Below are 14,050 nucleotides of genomic sequence, written 5' to 3' on the forward strand. Positions count from 1 at the left end.
TTCATTTAGATTGCAAATATAACACTTTTTCCAGATTTGCTTTTGACTTTATTTATGGAGTTTTTCTTTCCCGTGCAGAAATGCTTAATTTTTGCATAATCAAATTCATCAGTCTTCCCTTTATAGCTTCTGGTTTCAAGTCATGCATAGAAAGGCCTTTCCTATTCAAATTATAAAAGGTTCTTGGTTTTTTTTCAAATTGTATAGTTTCAATTTTTATGTTCAAATATTTGATCCAATTGGAATTTATTTTGGTATAGGTATTAGGGAATCAACTTCAATTTTTCAGATGACTTCAGACTTGTCCCATCATCACTTACTAAGTAATCCATTTTTTTTCATTCTAATTTGAAATGCCACATTTTACTGCATTCTTACATAAACAGGGTGTATTTCTGGACTTTGTATATTGTGCCACTATTCTATTAAGAGCCCATTTACATAAAGAAAGAAAACAACATTTTCTGGTTCAACATTACCAATTTCATGCCCAATTCATGGGCTCGGTACTGGGGATCAGATGGAGGAGGCAGCTTGTATCCACTCCGCCGGTCTGGCACAAACCTTTGTTGCACCAATTGTGCATATAGACATTTAGTGAATGTGACCTGGGCATCAAGACACAAAATACATGAGTCTTTTCCTGAAATTAAGATTGTGAATAACACTTCACAGTTAAATATAATGAGAAGTCCATTTATAAGCTTCATATTCATATGAAATGCAAAGAAGATTCAACCTATTCATTGCCTACTTGTTTTTAGTAACAGCTTTATTGAGATACAACTCACATACCATAAAATTTACCCTACTGCTGGCCAGGCATGGTGGTTCATGCCTGTAATCCCAACACTTTGGGAGGCCAAGGTGGGCAGATCATCTGAGGTCGGGAGTTTGAGACCAGCCTGGCCAACATGGTGAAACCCCATCTCTACTGAAAATACAAAAATAAGCCAGGCATGGTGGCGCACGCCTCTAATCCCAGCTACTCGGGAGGCTGAAGCAGGAGAATTGCTTGAACCCGGGAGGTGGAGGAAGTTGCAGTGAGCTGAGATTGCTCCACTGCACTCCGGCCTGGGCAACAGAGCAAGACGCTGTTGCAAAAAAAAAAAAAAAAAAAAAAAAAAAAAAAAATTTTACCCTACTGCCTACTTTTTAGTAATCGCTAGTAAAATTCTTATCATTAGTTACATTATACAGCAATTAAATGGCTGGAAGATAAAGATAATTCATTTTTTCTTTTTCTGAGACAGGGTCTTGCTCTGTTGCAGAGACTGGAGTGCAGTGAGCAATCATGGCTCACTGAAGCCTCAGGGATAGGGTTTCACCATGTTGGCCAGGCTGGTCTCAAACTCCTGACCTCAGGTGATCTGCCCACCTTGGCCTCCCAAACCTCCTGGGGTCAAGCAATCCTCCTACCTCAGCCTCCCAAGTAGCGGGGATTACAGGCGCCCACCACCACACCTAGCTAATTTTTTAATTTTTTTGTAGCGATGGGGTTCACCATGTTGCCCAGTCTGGTCTCAAACACGTGGGCTCAAGTGATCCACCTGCCTTGGTCGCCCAAAGTGCTGGGATTACAGGTGTGAGCCACCATGCCCGGCCAAGAATAATTCTTAATTCTCTGGAAGAGATGAAATGTTTTATTGTTAAGAAGGAAATAATTAGGCTGGGTGCAGTGGCTCACACCTGTAATCCCAGCACTTTGGGAGGCTGAGGTGGGTGAATCACTTGAGGTCAGGAGTTCGAGACCAGTCTGGCCAACATGGCGAAACACCATCTAAAAATAAAAAAATCAGCTGGGCGTGTTGGGAGGTGACTGTAATCCCAGCTACTCGGAAGGCAGGAGAATCGCTTGAGCCCAGGAAGCAGAGGTTGCAGTGAGCTGAGATGGCTCCACTACACTCCAGCCTGGGTGAGAGAGTGAGACTCTGTCTCAAAAAAAAAAAAAAAAAAAAAAAAGGAAATAATTATAGAAATAGAAACATATGGTCAAAAATAGCTATAAAACATTGAGTATAAAATGGGGAGGCAGGTCTCTTGAAAATTTCCTTCACTGGGTGCAAGAAAAGAAAAAACGTGTATAGTTTGAGCATCCCAAATGTAAATATCTGAAATCTAAAATGTTCCAAAATCCAAAACTTTTTGAGTCCCAACGATATGCTCAAAGTTTTGAGATTTCAGAATTTTCAGATTTGGGATGCTCAACTAGTAAGTTTAATGCAAATATTCCAAAATCCAAATAAATCTGAAATCTGAAATACTTCTGGTCCCAAGCATTTCAGATAAGGAATATTCAATCTATATTAACATGCTATGAAGAAACAGAATATTTCCTTTTTTTTCTAGAGAACAATTAAAATAATGTTTCATTCACTGAGCACTGAGAAATGTAAAAAGAAAAAAATAATAATGTTTCAACTCTGTTTCCAGTAAGAGAAACTAAATGACCAAGATAGAAATCTCACCGATGTCATTATTCGTGTTTCAGGCAAGAATGTCTTGAAAACACGACAAGCTCGCAGGTCAATAGGGTCTCGTAGGTAAAATGCCTGGACTGCTGCAGCCACCAATCTGGGGCGCTGCTTTAGCACTGCCACAATGCCAGCTGGAAGGAAGCAGTGTGCTCGATGAAGTGAGGCCTGAATTTTTTCTGGGTACCTGGGACAGGTAACATAATTACTTTCATTTTACAGTATATAAATACCTAGAATTCTTATACCATTCACATTCTTTTTGACATCTCTTTGTTCATCGAGAGCAGTACGTAGAGAGTGACAAGAGATGAAAAAAGATACTGTATATACACTTAAGAATATACGAGAGAGGGAAAGAAAAAAGTAGGAAGAAATGGAAAATAAAGAAAAGGGATTACTGTAGCTCTATAAAAACAAAACAACTTTGGGAGGCTGAGGCGAGTGGATCACGAGGACAGGAGATTGAGGCCATCCTGGCTAACACGGTAAAACCCCATCTCTACTAAAAATACAAAAAATTAGCTGGGCGTGGTGGCATACGCCTGTAGTCCCAGCTACTCGGGAGGCTGACGTAGGAGAATCGCTTGAACCCGGGAGGCAGAGGTTGCAGTGAGCCGAGATCACGCCACTGCACTCCAGCCTGGGCGACAAGAGCAAAACTCCATCTCAAAAACAAAACAAAACAAAAATACCTATTATACTTTGGAATAAAGATAAAATCAGAGTTTATTCTTCTAAAAGAATGGTACAAAGTATGCTGAAGCTAAAAGAGATTTTTATTTTTTATTTTTTATTATTTTTGAGACGGAGTCTCGCTCTGTCGCCAGGCTGGAGTGCAGTGGTGCAACCTCGGCTCACTGCAACCTCCACCTCCCAGGTTCAAGTGATTTTCCTGCCCTCAGTCTCCCAAGCAGCTGGGACTACAGGGGCCTGCCACCACGCCCGGCTAATTTTTTGTATTTTCAGTAGAGACGGGGTTTCACCATGTTGGTCAGGATGGTCTCGATCTCTTGACCTTGTGATCCACCCGCCCTGGCCTCCCAAAGTGCTGGGATTACAGGCGTGAGCCACCGTGCCTGGCCAAAAATATTTTTAATATTGTTAATACCTGAATGGTGCTTAATATTTAATAGGCACCCAAATTTGAATGGATGAACGAATATGTAATTAGGCTAAGACCTTTCTTTTCTGAATAAAAGCTAAAGTTTTATTCAGAAACTGAATTCTGACATAGGTCAAAGAATCCCATATACAGACCCAGAACAACAGAAAAAACCTGAGCACCTTGTTTGTGCTCCATTAGGTTTCTACTTTTTTTTTTTTTTTTTGAGATGGAGTCTCCTACTGTCGCCCAGGCTGGAGTGCAGTGGCGTGATCTCAGCTCACTGCAACCTCCGCCTCCCGGGTTCAGGCAATTCTCCTTGCCTCAGCCTCCAAAGTAGCTAAGATTACAGGCACCTGCCACCACGCCCCGCTATTTTGTTTTTGTATTTTTAGTAGAGATGGGATTTCACTATGTTGGCCAGGCTGGTCTTGAACTCCTGACCTCATGATCCGCCCCCTGCTCAGCCTCCCAAAGTGCTGGGATTACAGGTGTGAGCCATCGCTCCAGGCCCATGAAGTTTCTATTTTTAAAGGTCTCAAATTTTTTACCCATGGATATAGCTAATACTTAGCCACAATATCTAAGGTAAATAAATGCAAAAATATTGGGACAAGATTGTAACACTTCTGAATGGGAATTTAAAGATGTATCTGTTTCCTGATTTTAAAATCTGTAAGTTTAATTTACTAGTCTATTTCATAAAGAGGAATGAAGACAAAATGAAAATTAGCATTAATCTAGGTGAAAGGTATTTTATAGTCAAAGAAAGACTGATCAACTCCAACAGAGCTTTAAGGAAAACAAACAAAAATCAAAGAAAGACTGAACTACACGAAACCAAAAGGTTCCTTAATTAGCAATGAAAGTGATATTTTTCTTACCCTCTGATGCGCCTATTCACAGCAGCTCGTATAGATTCTGAAGCAAGTATTTTTTCTGAATGTGCTGTGATTATATTCAATGCTTGTGGAATTGTTGGGGGTGTGGTGGGTAACCAAGATTCTGCTCCAGATTTTCTTGGTGCAGGGATAATACACAATTCCCCATGGCAGAAAAATACCTGCAAACGGTACATTTCAATTTTCACAGTGGGCACTGGCAAACTGCAGGTACATATGAATGTAATGCAGCATGATTTCATCTCTATAAATTTTCTAAACTTGGGTATACTTACCCTATTGGTGCTATTTTCAGGATCCAGCCATTTAGGGAGAAAGTCAGCAGCTTCTATTAATAAGAATTCACCATCATTGTCTTCAATCCTAATGCAAGAAAATTTCCAATTTTGCATTCAAAAAGCATATATCTGCTAGTAACCAAAACAGTTTCATTCTAATACATTTTCCTCTTCATCTTAGTAAATATTTGAGTATGTACTATGTGCAGATGGCTATAAGAAAGCAAAATATTTAAGATAACATTAAGCACTGAAGGAGACTGTAAGATTGTAAGGAGGAGTTGAAGGTAGATATGATAAGGAGAGAAGATAAGCAATTTACATAAAGAAATATTAGACAAAAATATGAAAATATTCGAAAGTACTATAGGGTTCCAAAAGAAAAAAAAAGAAACACATAGCTGAGATTAGAAAAGCCTTCATGTAGGAGGTGTTATTTGGGCCTGAAAAGATAATTATTTCTGCCTCATTTGCATCACTTTTTTTTTTTTTTTTTTGGAGACGGAGTCTCGCTCTGTCACTCAGGCTAGAGTGCAGTGGTATGATCTCGGCTCACTGCAACCTCCACCTCTTGTTTTCAGGCAATTATCCTGCCTCAGCCTCCCGAGTAGTTGGGATTACAAGTGCCCGCCATCATGCCCAGCTAATTTTTGTATTTTTAGTAGAGATAGGGTTTCGCCATGTTGCCCAGGCTGGTCTCGAACTCCTGACCTCAAGTGATCCGCTCACCTCAGCCTCCCAAAGTGCTAGGATTACAGGTGTGAGCCACCACGCCCGGCCCATATCACTTTTTTAAATTTAATTTTTTAAAATAGGTTATACATTCACATGGTTACATTTTTTTAAAAAATGTATTAAAAGTTACATGGCCAGGTGCAGTGGCTCACGCCTGTAATCCCAGCACTTTGGGAGGCCGAGGTGGGCGGATCACCTGAGGTCAGGAGCTCAAGACCAGCCTGACCAACATGGAGAAACCCCGTCTCTACTAAAAATACAAAAAAAATCAGCCAGGCGTGGTGGCCCATGCCTGTAATCCCAGCTACTCGGGAGGCAGAGGTTGCGGTGAGCCAAGATCGCACCATTGCATTCCAGCCTGGGCAACAAGAGCGAAACTCCATCTCAAAAAAAAAAAAAAAGTTACAAAATAAAAAAGTCTCCCTCCTACTTTTGTCCCTATCTGCTCAACCCTACATGCATCACTGCTGTTTCCTGTATATCCTTCTAGAGTTTGCTTACACATAATCTAGCTATAGAAATATATATTTGTATTTTCTCCCTTTTTTACACAAGACATGGCATATTTTATATACTGTTATATATCGTTCTAGCTCTATACTTCTATTTTTATTATTTTATTTTATTTTTGAGACAGAGTCTCACTCTGTCGCACAGGCTGGAATGTAGTGGTGCAATCACACTCACTGCAACCTCTACCTCCTGGGCTCAAGTGATTCTCCTGCCTCAGCCTCCCGAGTAGCTGGGACCACAGGCATGGGCCACTACACATGGCTAATTTTTGTATTTTTAGTAGAGATGGGGTTTCACCATGTTGGCCAGGCTCGTCTCGAACTTCTGACCTCATGTGATGCTTCCGCTTCGACTTCCCAAAGCGTTGGGATTACAGACGTGAGCCACTGCCCCAGGCCTACAATGTATTGTGTTCTTGAAACTTGCTAAGGCAGTAGATTTTAAATGTTCGCACCACACACAAAAAAATAAGTATGTGAAGTAATGTACATTATGAGCTCAATTCAGCCATCCTACAATATATATGTATTTCAAGACAACATGTTATACATAATAAATATATAAAATTTTTATTTATCAATTTTAAAAATAGGCTGGGCGCAGTGGCTCACACCTGTAATCCCAGCACTTTGGGAGGCTGAGGCAGGTGGATCACTTGAGGTCAGGAGTTTGAGACCAGCCTGGCCAACATGGTGAAACCTTGTCTCTACAAAAAATACAAAAATTAGCCAGGTGTGGTGGTGCACGCCCATAGCCCCAGCTACTCAGGAGGATGAGGTACGAGAATTGCTTGAGCCCGGGAGGCAGAGGTTGCAGTGAGCCGAGATTGTTCCACTGCAGTCCAGTCTGGGCAAGAGAGTGAGAGGCTGTCTCAAAAAAATAAAATAAAATAAAATAGAGCACAGTGGCATGTGCCTGTAGTACCAGCTGCTTGGGAGACTGAGGCAGGAGGATGGCTTGAGCCCAGGAGTTCAAGTCCCGCCTGGGCAAAATAGTAAGACCCCGTCTTTAAAAAACTAAATAAATAATAAATAAATTTAAAACATTTAAAAATTTTAAATAAATTTATTTAAAGATAAAAATAAAATGAGTTATCACTTAGATTTACATCCTGAAATATTTAAGGATCAAATGACAGCTACAGATGAAATAATAATGACCATGAGTTGGTAATTGTTGAAGCTGGATAATGGCAACATGTGGGTTCATTCTCTCTACTTTAATGTATGTTTAAAATTTAAATAATAAGTTTTCAAAGGTTTTTTTCTCCCTTCTATTTTGTTCTGTTGGGAAAGAGGTTGACTGGGTAAAAAAAGATCAGAATTTGGGTGCTGACTAGGAAAACTAGGACAAAATATAAGTGGGCGGAACGCCCTCTGCTGGCAATACGTGGTAATTACAGAAAACTCAGGTCCCATTTTTAACGTAATGTTACCTACTTTGCTTCCTATACAATTGTGTTCACTGACTTCTCTTTAAATTGTTTCTGTGTATGATTTCTCAAAAAATATAGCTATGGTCTAGTAGAGGAATACATATTTAAAAATACGTGAAATATGTGTGTATGTGTATGAATGGAATTTTATTTTTCAAAGATCCACAAGGAATTTAATGGTGATTACTTCTGGGAAGCAAGAGCAGTAGAAACCTTTGTATCTTTTGAATTTTGTTTACCACATGTATTTGTTTTTTCATAATTAGAATTTTAAAAAGAAAACCTAAAATAAGTAGGTTTTATTTGAAATCTTTTGGAAGTTGAACTCTTTGACAGTACTTTAATTTTTTTTTTTTTTTTTTTTTGAGACAGAGTTTCACTCTTGTTGCCCAGGCTGGAGTGCAATGGCGCGATCTCGGCTTACCGCAACCTCCGCCTCCCAGGTTCAAGCAATTCTCCTGCCTCAGCCTCCCGAGTAGCTGGGATTACAGGCATGCACCACCATGCCTGGCTAATTTTGTATTTTTAGTAGAGACAGGGTTTCTCCATGTTGAGGCTGGTCTCGAACTCCTGACCTCAGATGATCCGCCTGCCTCGGCCTCCCAAAGTGCTGGGATTACAGGTGTGAGCCACCGCACCTGGCCGTGTACTTTAATTCTTTCTCAAGAAAAGGAAGCCACAAGAGAAGAGAAAGAAAACACAGATATGGCTGGGCGCGGTGGCTTACGCCTGTATTCCCAGCACTTTGGGAGGCCAAGGTGGGTGGATCACCTGAGGTCAGGAGCTCCAGAGACTAGCCTGGCCAACATGGTGAACCCTTGTCTCTACTAAAAATACAAAATTAGCCAGGCGTGGTGGTGCACGCCTGTAATCCCAGCTACTTGGGAGGCTGAGGCAGGAGAATCGCTTGAACCCGGAAGGTGAAGATTGCAGTGAGCCAAGATCACACCACTGCACTCCAGCCTGGGTGACAGAGCAAGACTGTCTCAAAAAAAAAAAAAAAGAGCACAGATACTATTAAAATCTGTACAATTTCCAGTAGACTACAGGAGAAAAATAAATTACTAAATAGATAAAAATGTAGTCACTTTGTTTCAGTAATAGAATTCCTTTAGAATAATTAAAATAACTACAATACCTTGCTACTAACTCTGGAAATTCCTTTGTGATCTGCTTTATTACATAAACAATAAACCATTCATCCTCAATGTTATCCCCAAACTTTGTCACGCCAAACATATGAGCAGGAACACCTCCTAAAAACAAGAGAAAAGCAACCATGTAACCAGATAAATTTGTTACTGCAAATAAAATGCACATAATCATTCAACTGAATACACATTCATTGACTGATTGCTCTAAGTACTGGGGAGCAGGGGTTGCAATCCTGAAGAAGAAGCCTACTCCTGAGGAGCTCAGGGTAAAACAAGACAACCAAATGATCTCAAAACAAGATAATGAACTCTAGAACAGGAGTGTGCAGTAAGGGCTATGTGAGTATAAAGGAGGGGATATCTGTGCTATGCTTGCCTGGAGGAATGACAAGAGGTGAGCTTTCCAGAAAAATGGAAAAGTATGTGCAAAGGCACAGAGGCATGATGTATAGAGTATGTATGTATAGAGTATTCTGGGAATACCAGGACGCTAGATTTGGATGGAGCAGAAGTTTTCAAACATGTGCACTATTCACAAACACATGGAAACTAAACAACAACACACTCTTGGAATAAATCACAGGGAAATTAGAAAATATCTTGGGACAAATGAAAATGAATGCACATCATACCAAAACTTAAGGAATTCAGTGAAAGCAGTGCTAAAAAGGAAGTTTGTAGTTGTGAAAGATCTCATATCAACAACCTATACCTCAAAAAAAAAAAAAAAAAAAACTAAACCCAAACCCAGCATAAGGAAGGAAATAATAAACATTACAGCAGAGAGAAATAAAATAGAGACCAGAAAAAATAATAGAAAAACAAAACAGCTGAGTTGGGTTTTTTTTAAAAGATTGACAGACTATTAACTTGATTAACCAGGAATAAGAGCAAATACTCAAATAACTAAAATCGGAAATGAAAGAGGGGACAGTACAACTTATGTCATAGAAATAAGAAGGATAAGAGAATTCTATGAACAATGGTATACCAGTAAGTTGGATAACCTATAAGAAATCGACAAATTCCTAGAAACACAACCTGTCAAGACTGGATCATGAGAAATACAAAAATCTGAACAAATCTATAACTAGTAAGGAGATTGAATCAATAATCCAAAAGCTCCTAACAAAGAAAAGCTGGCTTCACCGGGGAATTCTTCCAAACATTTAAAGAATTTGACACCAATCCTCCTCAAAATCTTCCAAAAAAATAAAAGGGAGGGAATTCCCAAATTCCTTCTGAGGCCAGCATTACCCTAATACCAAAGCCAGACAAAGACAATATAAGAAAGCTGTAGATCAATATCCCTGATGAGTATCAATGCAGAAATCCTTAACAAAATATCAGCAATCTGAATTCAACAACACATTAAATAGATTATTCACCACGACCAAGCGAGATTTATTCCTGGGATGCAAGGATGGTTCAACACATAAAAATCAATGTACAGTTAATATCCCACATTAACAGAATGAAGGTCAAACAAGTGCATTACAGAGTGTCTCAAGAGCTGCCATGGCAAACAATAGGTAGAAGAACAGCCCAACCAACTCTTCTTCTCCCCACCCCAGATCTCAAGTTTCTTCAACTAGAGAACTCCAATTAAAGTAACTATTTTTGTCTATATTAGACTTTGATTTAAATTTCATCTTGAAGCAATGGGAACTACTGAAGGATATTAAGCAGGAGAGTGACACAATCAAATTTGTGTTTTACAAACATAACCAGCAACAGTGTTAGGAACTAGAAAGACAGGAACCAGAGAGGTAAGTTAGGAGGCTGTTGTTGTTTTCCAGATGTAGAGATAAAGAGGGTCTACACTGAAGCCAAATAGATGTAGAGAAGGGGTCATATTTTAGAAGCATTCAGGATTTAGCATCTGACTGAACATGGTGAAGTGAGGAACTGATTATGATTTTGAATTACTGACTAGCTTGGATAACTGGGTGGATGGCAATGCCATTAAACAAGATAAGAAAACAGTAAAAATGGTTTTCTAGAGGATGGATAAAGGGTTGGTTTTAGATGTGCTACACCAATGTGACAGTGTTCTTGCCAATAAATATCATATGTATTTCAATGAATAAGAGTTCAATAAAATTAACAGTAAGATATGTAGCAACTGTTGCCAAAAGATAACAGATACACACTAAACTGAGAGTATCACAGTGATGTATACTTGTGATGTATACATGGGGGGTATATCTTGTGATGGTATCACAAGATGCCAGGCTCCTGATCCCAAATAAGACCTCACATAAGTCACTGTGTAAGGAGAGACTTGGTCACCTACCCATGATTTATTTTCATAAAACTATAAGAAATGATAGAACTGTAATGTGACCAGTTCCCCATCAGACTACTTAAGGGTACATGTCTGCTGCTTAAACTTCAAAGGCCAGCTGGCAAGCCAAAGCCATCGTGCCCAGCAGAGGAGCAGGTCCTGAGAACCCAAACATTGCAGGGCATAGCTGGGAACATACCAAGGAAAACAGTGTCATTGCATATACGCAGTAGGCAAAGAGCCAAAAAATTAGCTTACAAGCAACTTAAATATGGGAGGTGGGGTGGATTTCTAGAGCTGTCCTGATGCTGCCCAGGAGTGTCTTGTCTGTAAGTCCTAATAAACTTATCTACTTGCCAAGATAGACCTGTCCGAGTCATTCTTTGGTCTCTCCGCTCCCTCCTAGTTTAATCCTGGGTTTTTCTCATAACAGGACAGAGTGCCATATTTTGCCAGAGGTCAGATCTCAAGCACCAACAACACAGGGAAGCAATGAAGAAACCTCAAAATGCTTGTAAGTGGCAAATATTAGTCATAAAGCCCAATTATTTATCTTTATAAGCCGGGCAGAGCCACTCAGATCCTTACCAAAATGGCTATATGAAACAAGGCAGCCTACCGAACACATCACCAAAATAAGGAATCCTGAGTAACAGCAAAAGGAACCATGATTAAAGCCAGATGCCTGAAACTATTTAGTATAGATACTTAGATACATTATGGCATAGTGTAGTAACTAAAGTTCAAAAGAATAGCCATGAGTTTAATAATGTTTAGTATATGCTAATTCCTAAGGCAAATTTAGAAAGTTTTCATTAATATGATTTTTTTTAAAAAAAGCTTTAAGGCTAACTGAATATAGACAAGTATTACTCATCTAAAAAGTTTAGTGTATTAATCTCTTCCTGGCAACACTGAATGAAGCGTGGACTATTACACATCACTGTTGTCAGGATAACATTAAAAGTCACACTAATCCAAACAAGTAAAAGAGTCTTACCTTTCCCAGGTTTATATTTAAGATTGAAAGGCTGATTCTGCCAGATGTAGGGGACCAGCATAGGTGCAAACTGAGTCATTATTCTCTCAATGTACTTCTGAAGAATCTCTTTATGTTTATCTGAGTCCCTTGACTCATCTGGTATCAGGAACAGGCAGTACTCCACTGTGTCTTCCATCGTAGCAAGCTTCATGGTTTCTTCCATTCTTCTTTGAAAACTATGTTTAAAGTTCCAAAATATAAACCACATAGAACAATGCAGAAGTAACATCTGAACTCTTTTAGATGGTTCCATGAACATTGTTTTCTAAAATTTAGTTAGGCTGGGCACAGTGGTTCATGCATGTAATCCTATCACTTTGGGAGGCCGAGACAGGCAGATCACTGGAGGTCAGGAGTTTGAGACCAGCCTGGCCAACATGGTGAAACCCCGTCTCTACTAAAAATACAAAATACTAAAAATACAAAAATTAGCTGGGTGTGGTGGCATGCACCTGTGATCCTAGCTACTCGGGAGGCTAAAGCAGGAGAATCACTTGAACCTAGGAGGCAGAGGTTGCAATGAGCCGAGATCATGCCACTGCACTCCAGCTTGGGTGACAGAGCAAGACTCCAACTAAAAAAAATAAATAAATAAAAATAAAAAATAAAAAAATAAAATTTAGTCACATACCATCACCATGGTTTTTGCCTTAACCATACACCACCTACAGTAATATTTATTTAATTTTTTTAAACTTTATTTATTTATTTGAGATGGAGTTTCACTCTTGTTGCCCAGGCTGGAGTGCAGCGGCATGATCACAGCTCATTGCAACCTCCACCTCTTGGGCTCAAGCCATCCTCCCACCTCAGCCTCCCAAGTAGCTGGGACCACAGGTGCATGCCACCATGCCCAGCTAACTTTTCTTGTATTTTTAGTAGAGGCAAGGTTTTGCCATATTGCCCAGGCTGGCCTAGAACTCCTGAGCTCAAGCAGTTCTTCCACCTTGGTCTCCCAAAGTGCTGGGGTTATAGGCATCTGGCCTAATATTATTTTTAATGACCCTTTACACCTAAAACTTTATCTTTAAAATTACGTTAAAAGGAAACCTTGATATAATACAGTGAATAGAAATCTAGTATCACATTCCCCAATTAGTAAGTATGTAAGAATAAAATCTTTACTTTTTATATTTTTCCTATTTTGGAAGTGAAGAATGAAATTTTTAATGTTTGCCCTTGTACTAGCAGTGGTATGTGTAATATATTTCGAGAAACACTGCACTAACACCTACTGTTTACATACTATCAAAAACCCCAGTTCTGCCACTAATTAGTTGTGTCACTGTGGACATTTCACTTTCTCTTTCTGGGTTTTTTTCTTTAATTTAGGATAAGTTATCTACCATCTCTAAAATCTCTCCCTGCTTTAAAATTTTGTTATTTAAACTCTAAAGTACAATCTGTCTTGCTCTACAGAATGTACATCTCTCTCTTTTATGAACATTGTATGGCGTAGAGGAATTCAGAACTACAAAACATTCATGTCCTGTCATTTTACCTCTGTCCTAAATTTGCCCCTTTTTCAAGTCTCATGGGATGGTAGGTATATCTTTCTTTTTTTCTTTTCTTTTTCTTTTTCTTTTTTTTTTTTTGAGATGGAGTCTCGCTCTGTTGCCCAGGCTGGAGTGCAGTGGAGTGATCGCAGCTCACTGCAAGCTCTGCCTCCCAGGTTCAAGCGATTCTTTTGCCTCAGCCTCCCGAGTAGCTGGGACTATAGGCTCACGCCACCACACCTGGCTAATTTTTGTATTTTTAGTAGAGACGGAGTTTTACCATATTGGCCAGGCTGGTCTCAAACTCCTGACCTCATGATCCACCTGCCTCGGCCTCCCAAAGTGCTGTTTTTTTTTTTTTTAATTTTTAAGGGTAAATAGTAGGTGTATATATTTATGGGGTACATGAGATATTTTGATACAGGTATACAATGCATAATAAGCACCTCAGGGTAAATGAGATATCCATTGCCTTAAGCATTTATCCTTTGTGTTACAAACAATCTAATTATACTCTTTTAGTTATTTTTATTAAAAAAATTTTTTATAGCCAGGACATGCTCTCATCTGAACTTCGTTATTTTTAAATGTACAATTAAATTATTATTTACTATAGTCACCCTGTTGTG

The 14,050-nt window shown here is 39.3% G+C and overlaps 1 protein-coding gene across 10 annotated transcripts in view; it reads right to left on the reverse strand.

Annotated features, from left to right (window-relative positions):
* Nucleotides 1-14,050, reverse strand: part of ECD (ecdysoneless cell cycle regulator) — a 92,915-nt gene that overhangs the window by 76,628 nt on the left and 2,237 nt on the right. For 5 of the 10 annotated variants that reach the window (XM_063780754.1, XM_054660239.2, XM_054660240.2 and 2 more), the window contains exons 2-7: nucleotides 11,884-12,101; nucleotides 8,581-8,698; nucleotides 4,757-4,844; nucleotides 4,464-4,642; nucleotides 2,469-2,661; nucleotides 480-608 (exon numbers count right to left, since the gene is read on the reverse strand). In XM_063780754.1, coding sequence (XP_063636824.1) covers nucleotides 480-608; nucleotides 2,469-2,661; nucleotides 4,464-4,642; nucleotides 4,757-4,844; nucleotides 8,581-8,698; nucleotides 11,884-12,088 — 912 coding nt within the window. In that variant the 5' untranslated portion in view covers nucleotides 12,089-12,101. Of the gene's footprint in view, nucleotides 1-479; nucleotides 609-2,468; nucleotides 2,662-4,463; nucleotides 4,643-4,756; nucleotides 4,973-8,580; nucleotides 8,699-11,883; nucleotides 12,102-14,050 lie in introns of all 10 variants that reach the window. The other 5 variants (XM_054660241.2, XM_063780755.1, XM_063780757.1 and 2 more) reach the window with 3 other exon arrangements.

This window comes from Pan troglodytes, chromosome 8 (genome assembly GCF_028858775.2).
Source record: "Pan troglodytes isolate AG18354 chromosome 8, NHGRI_mPanTro3-v2.0_pri, whole genome shotgun sequence".
Taxonomy (NCBI): Eukaryota; Metazoa; Chordata; class Mammalia; order Primates; family Hominidae; genus Pan; species Pan troglodytes.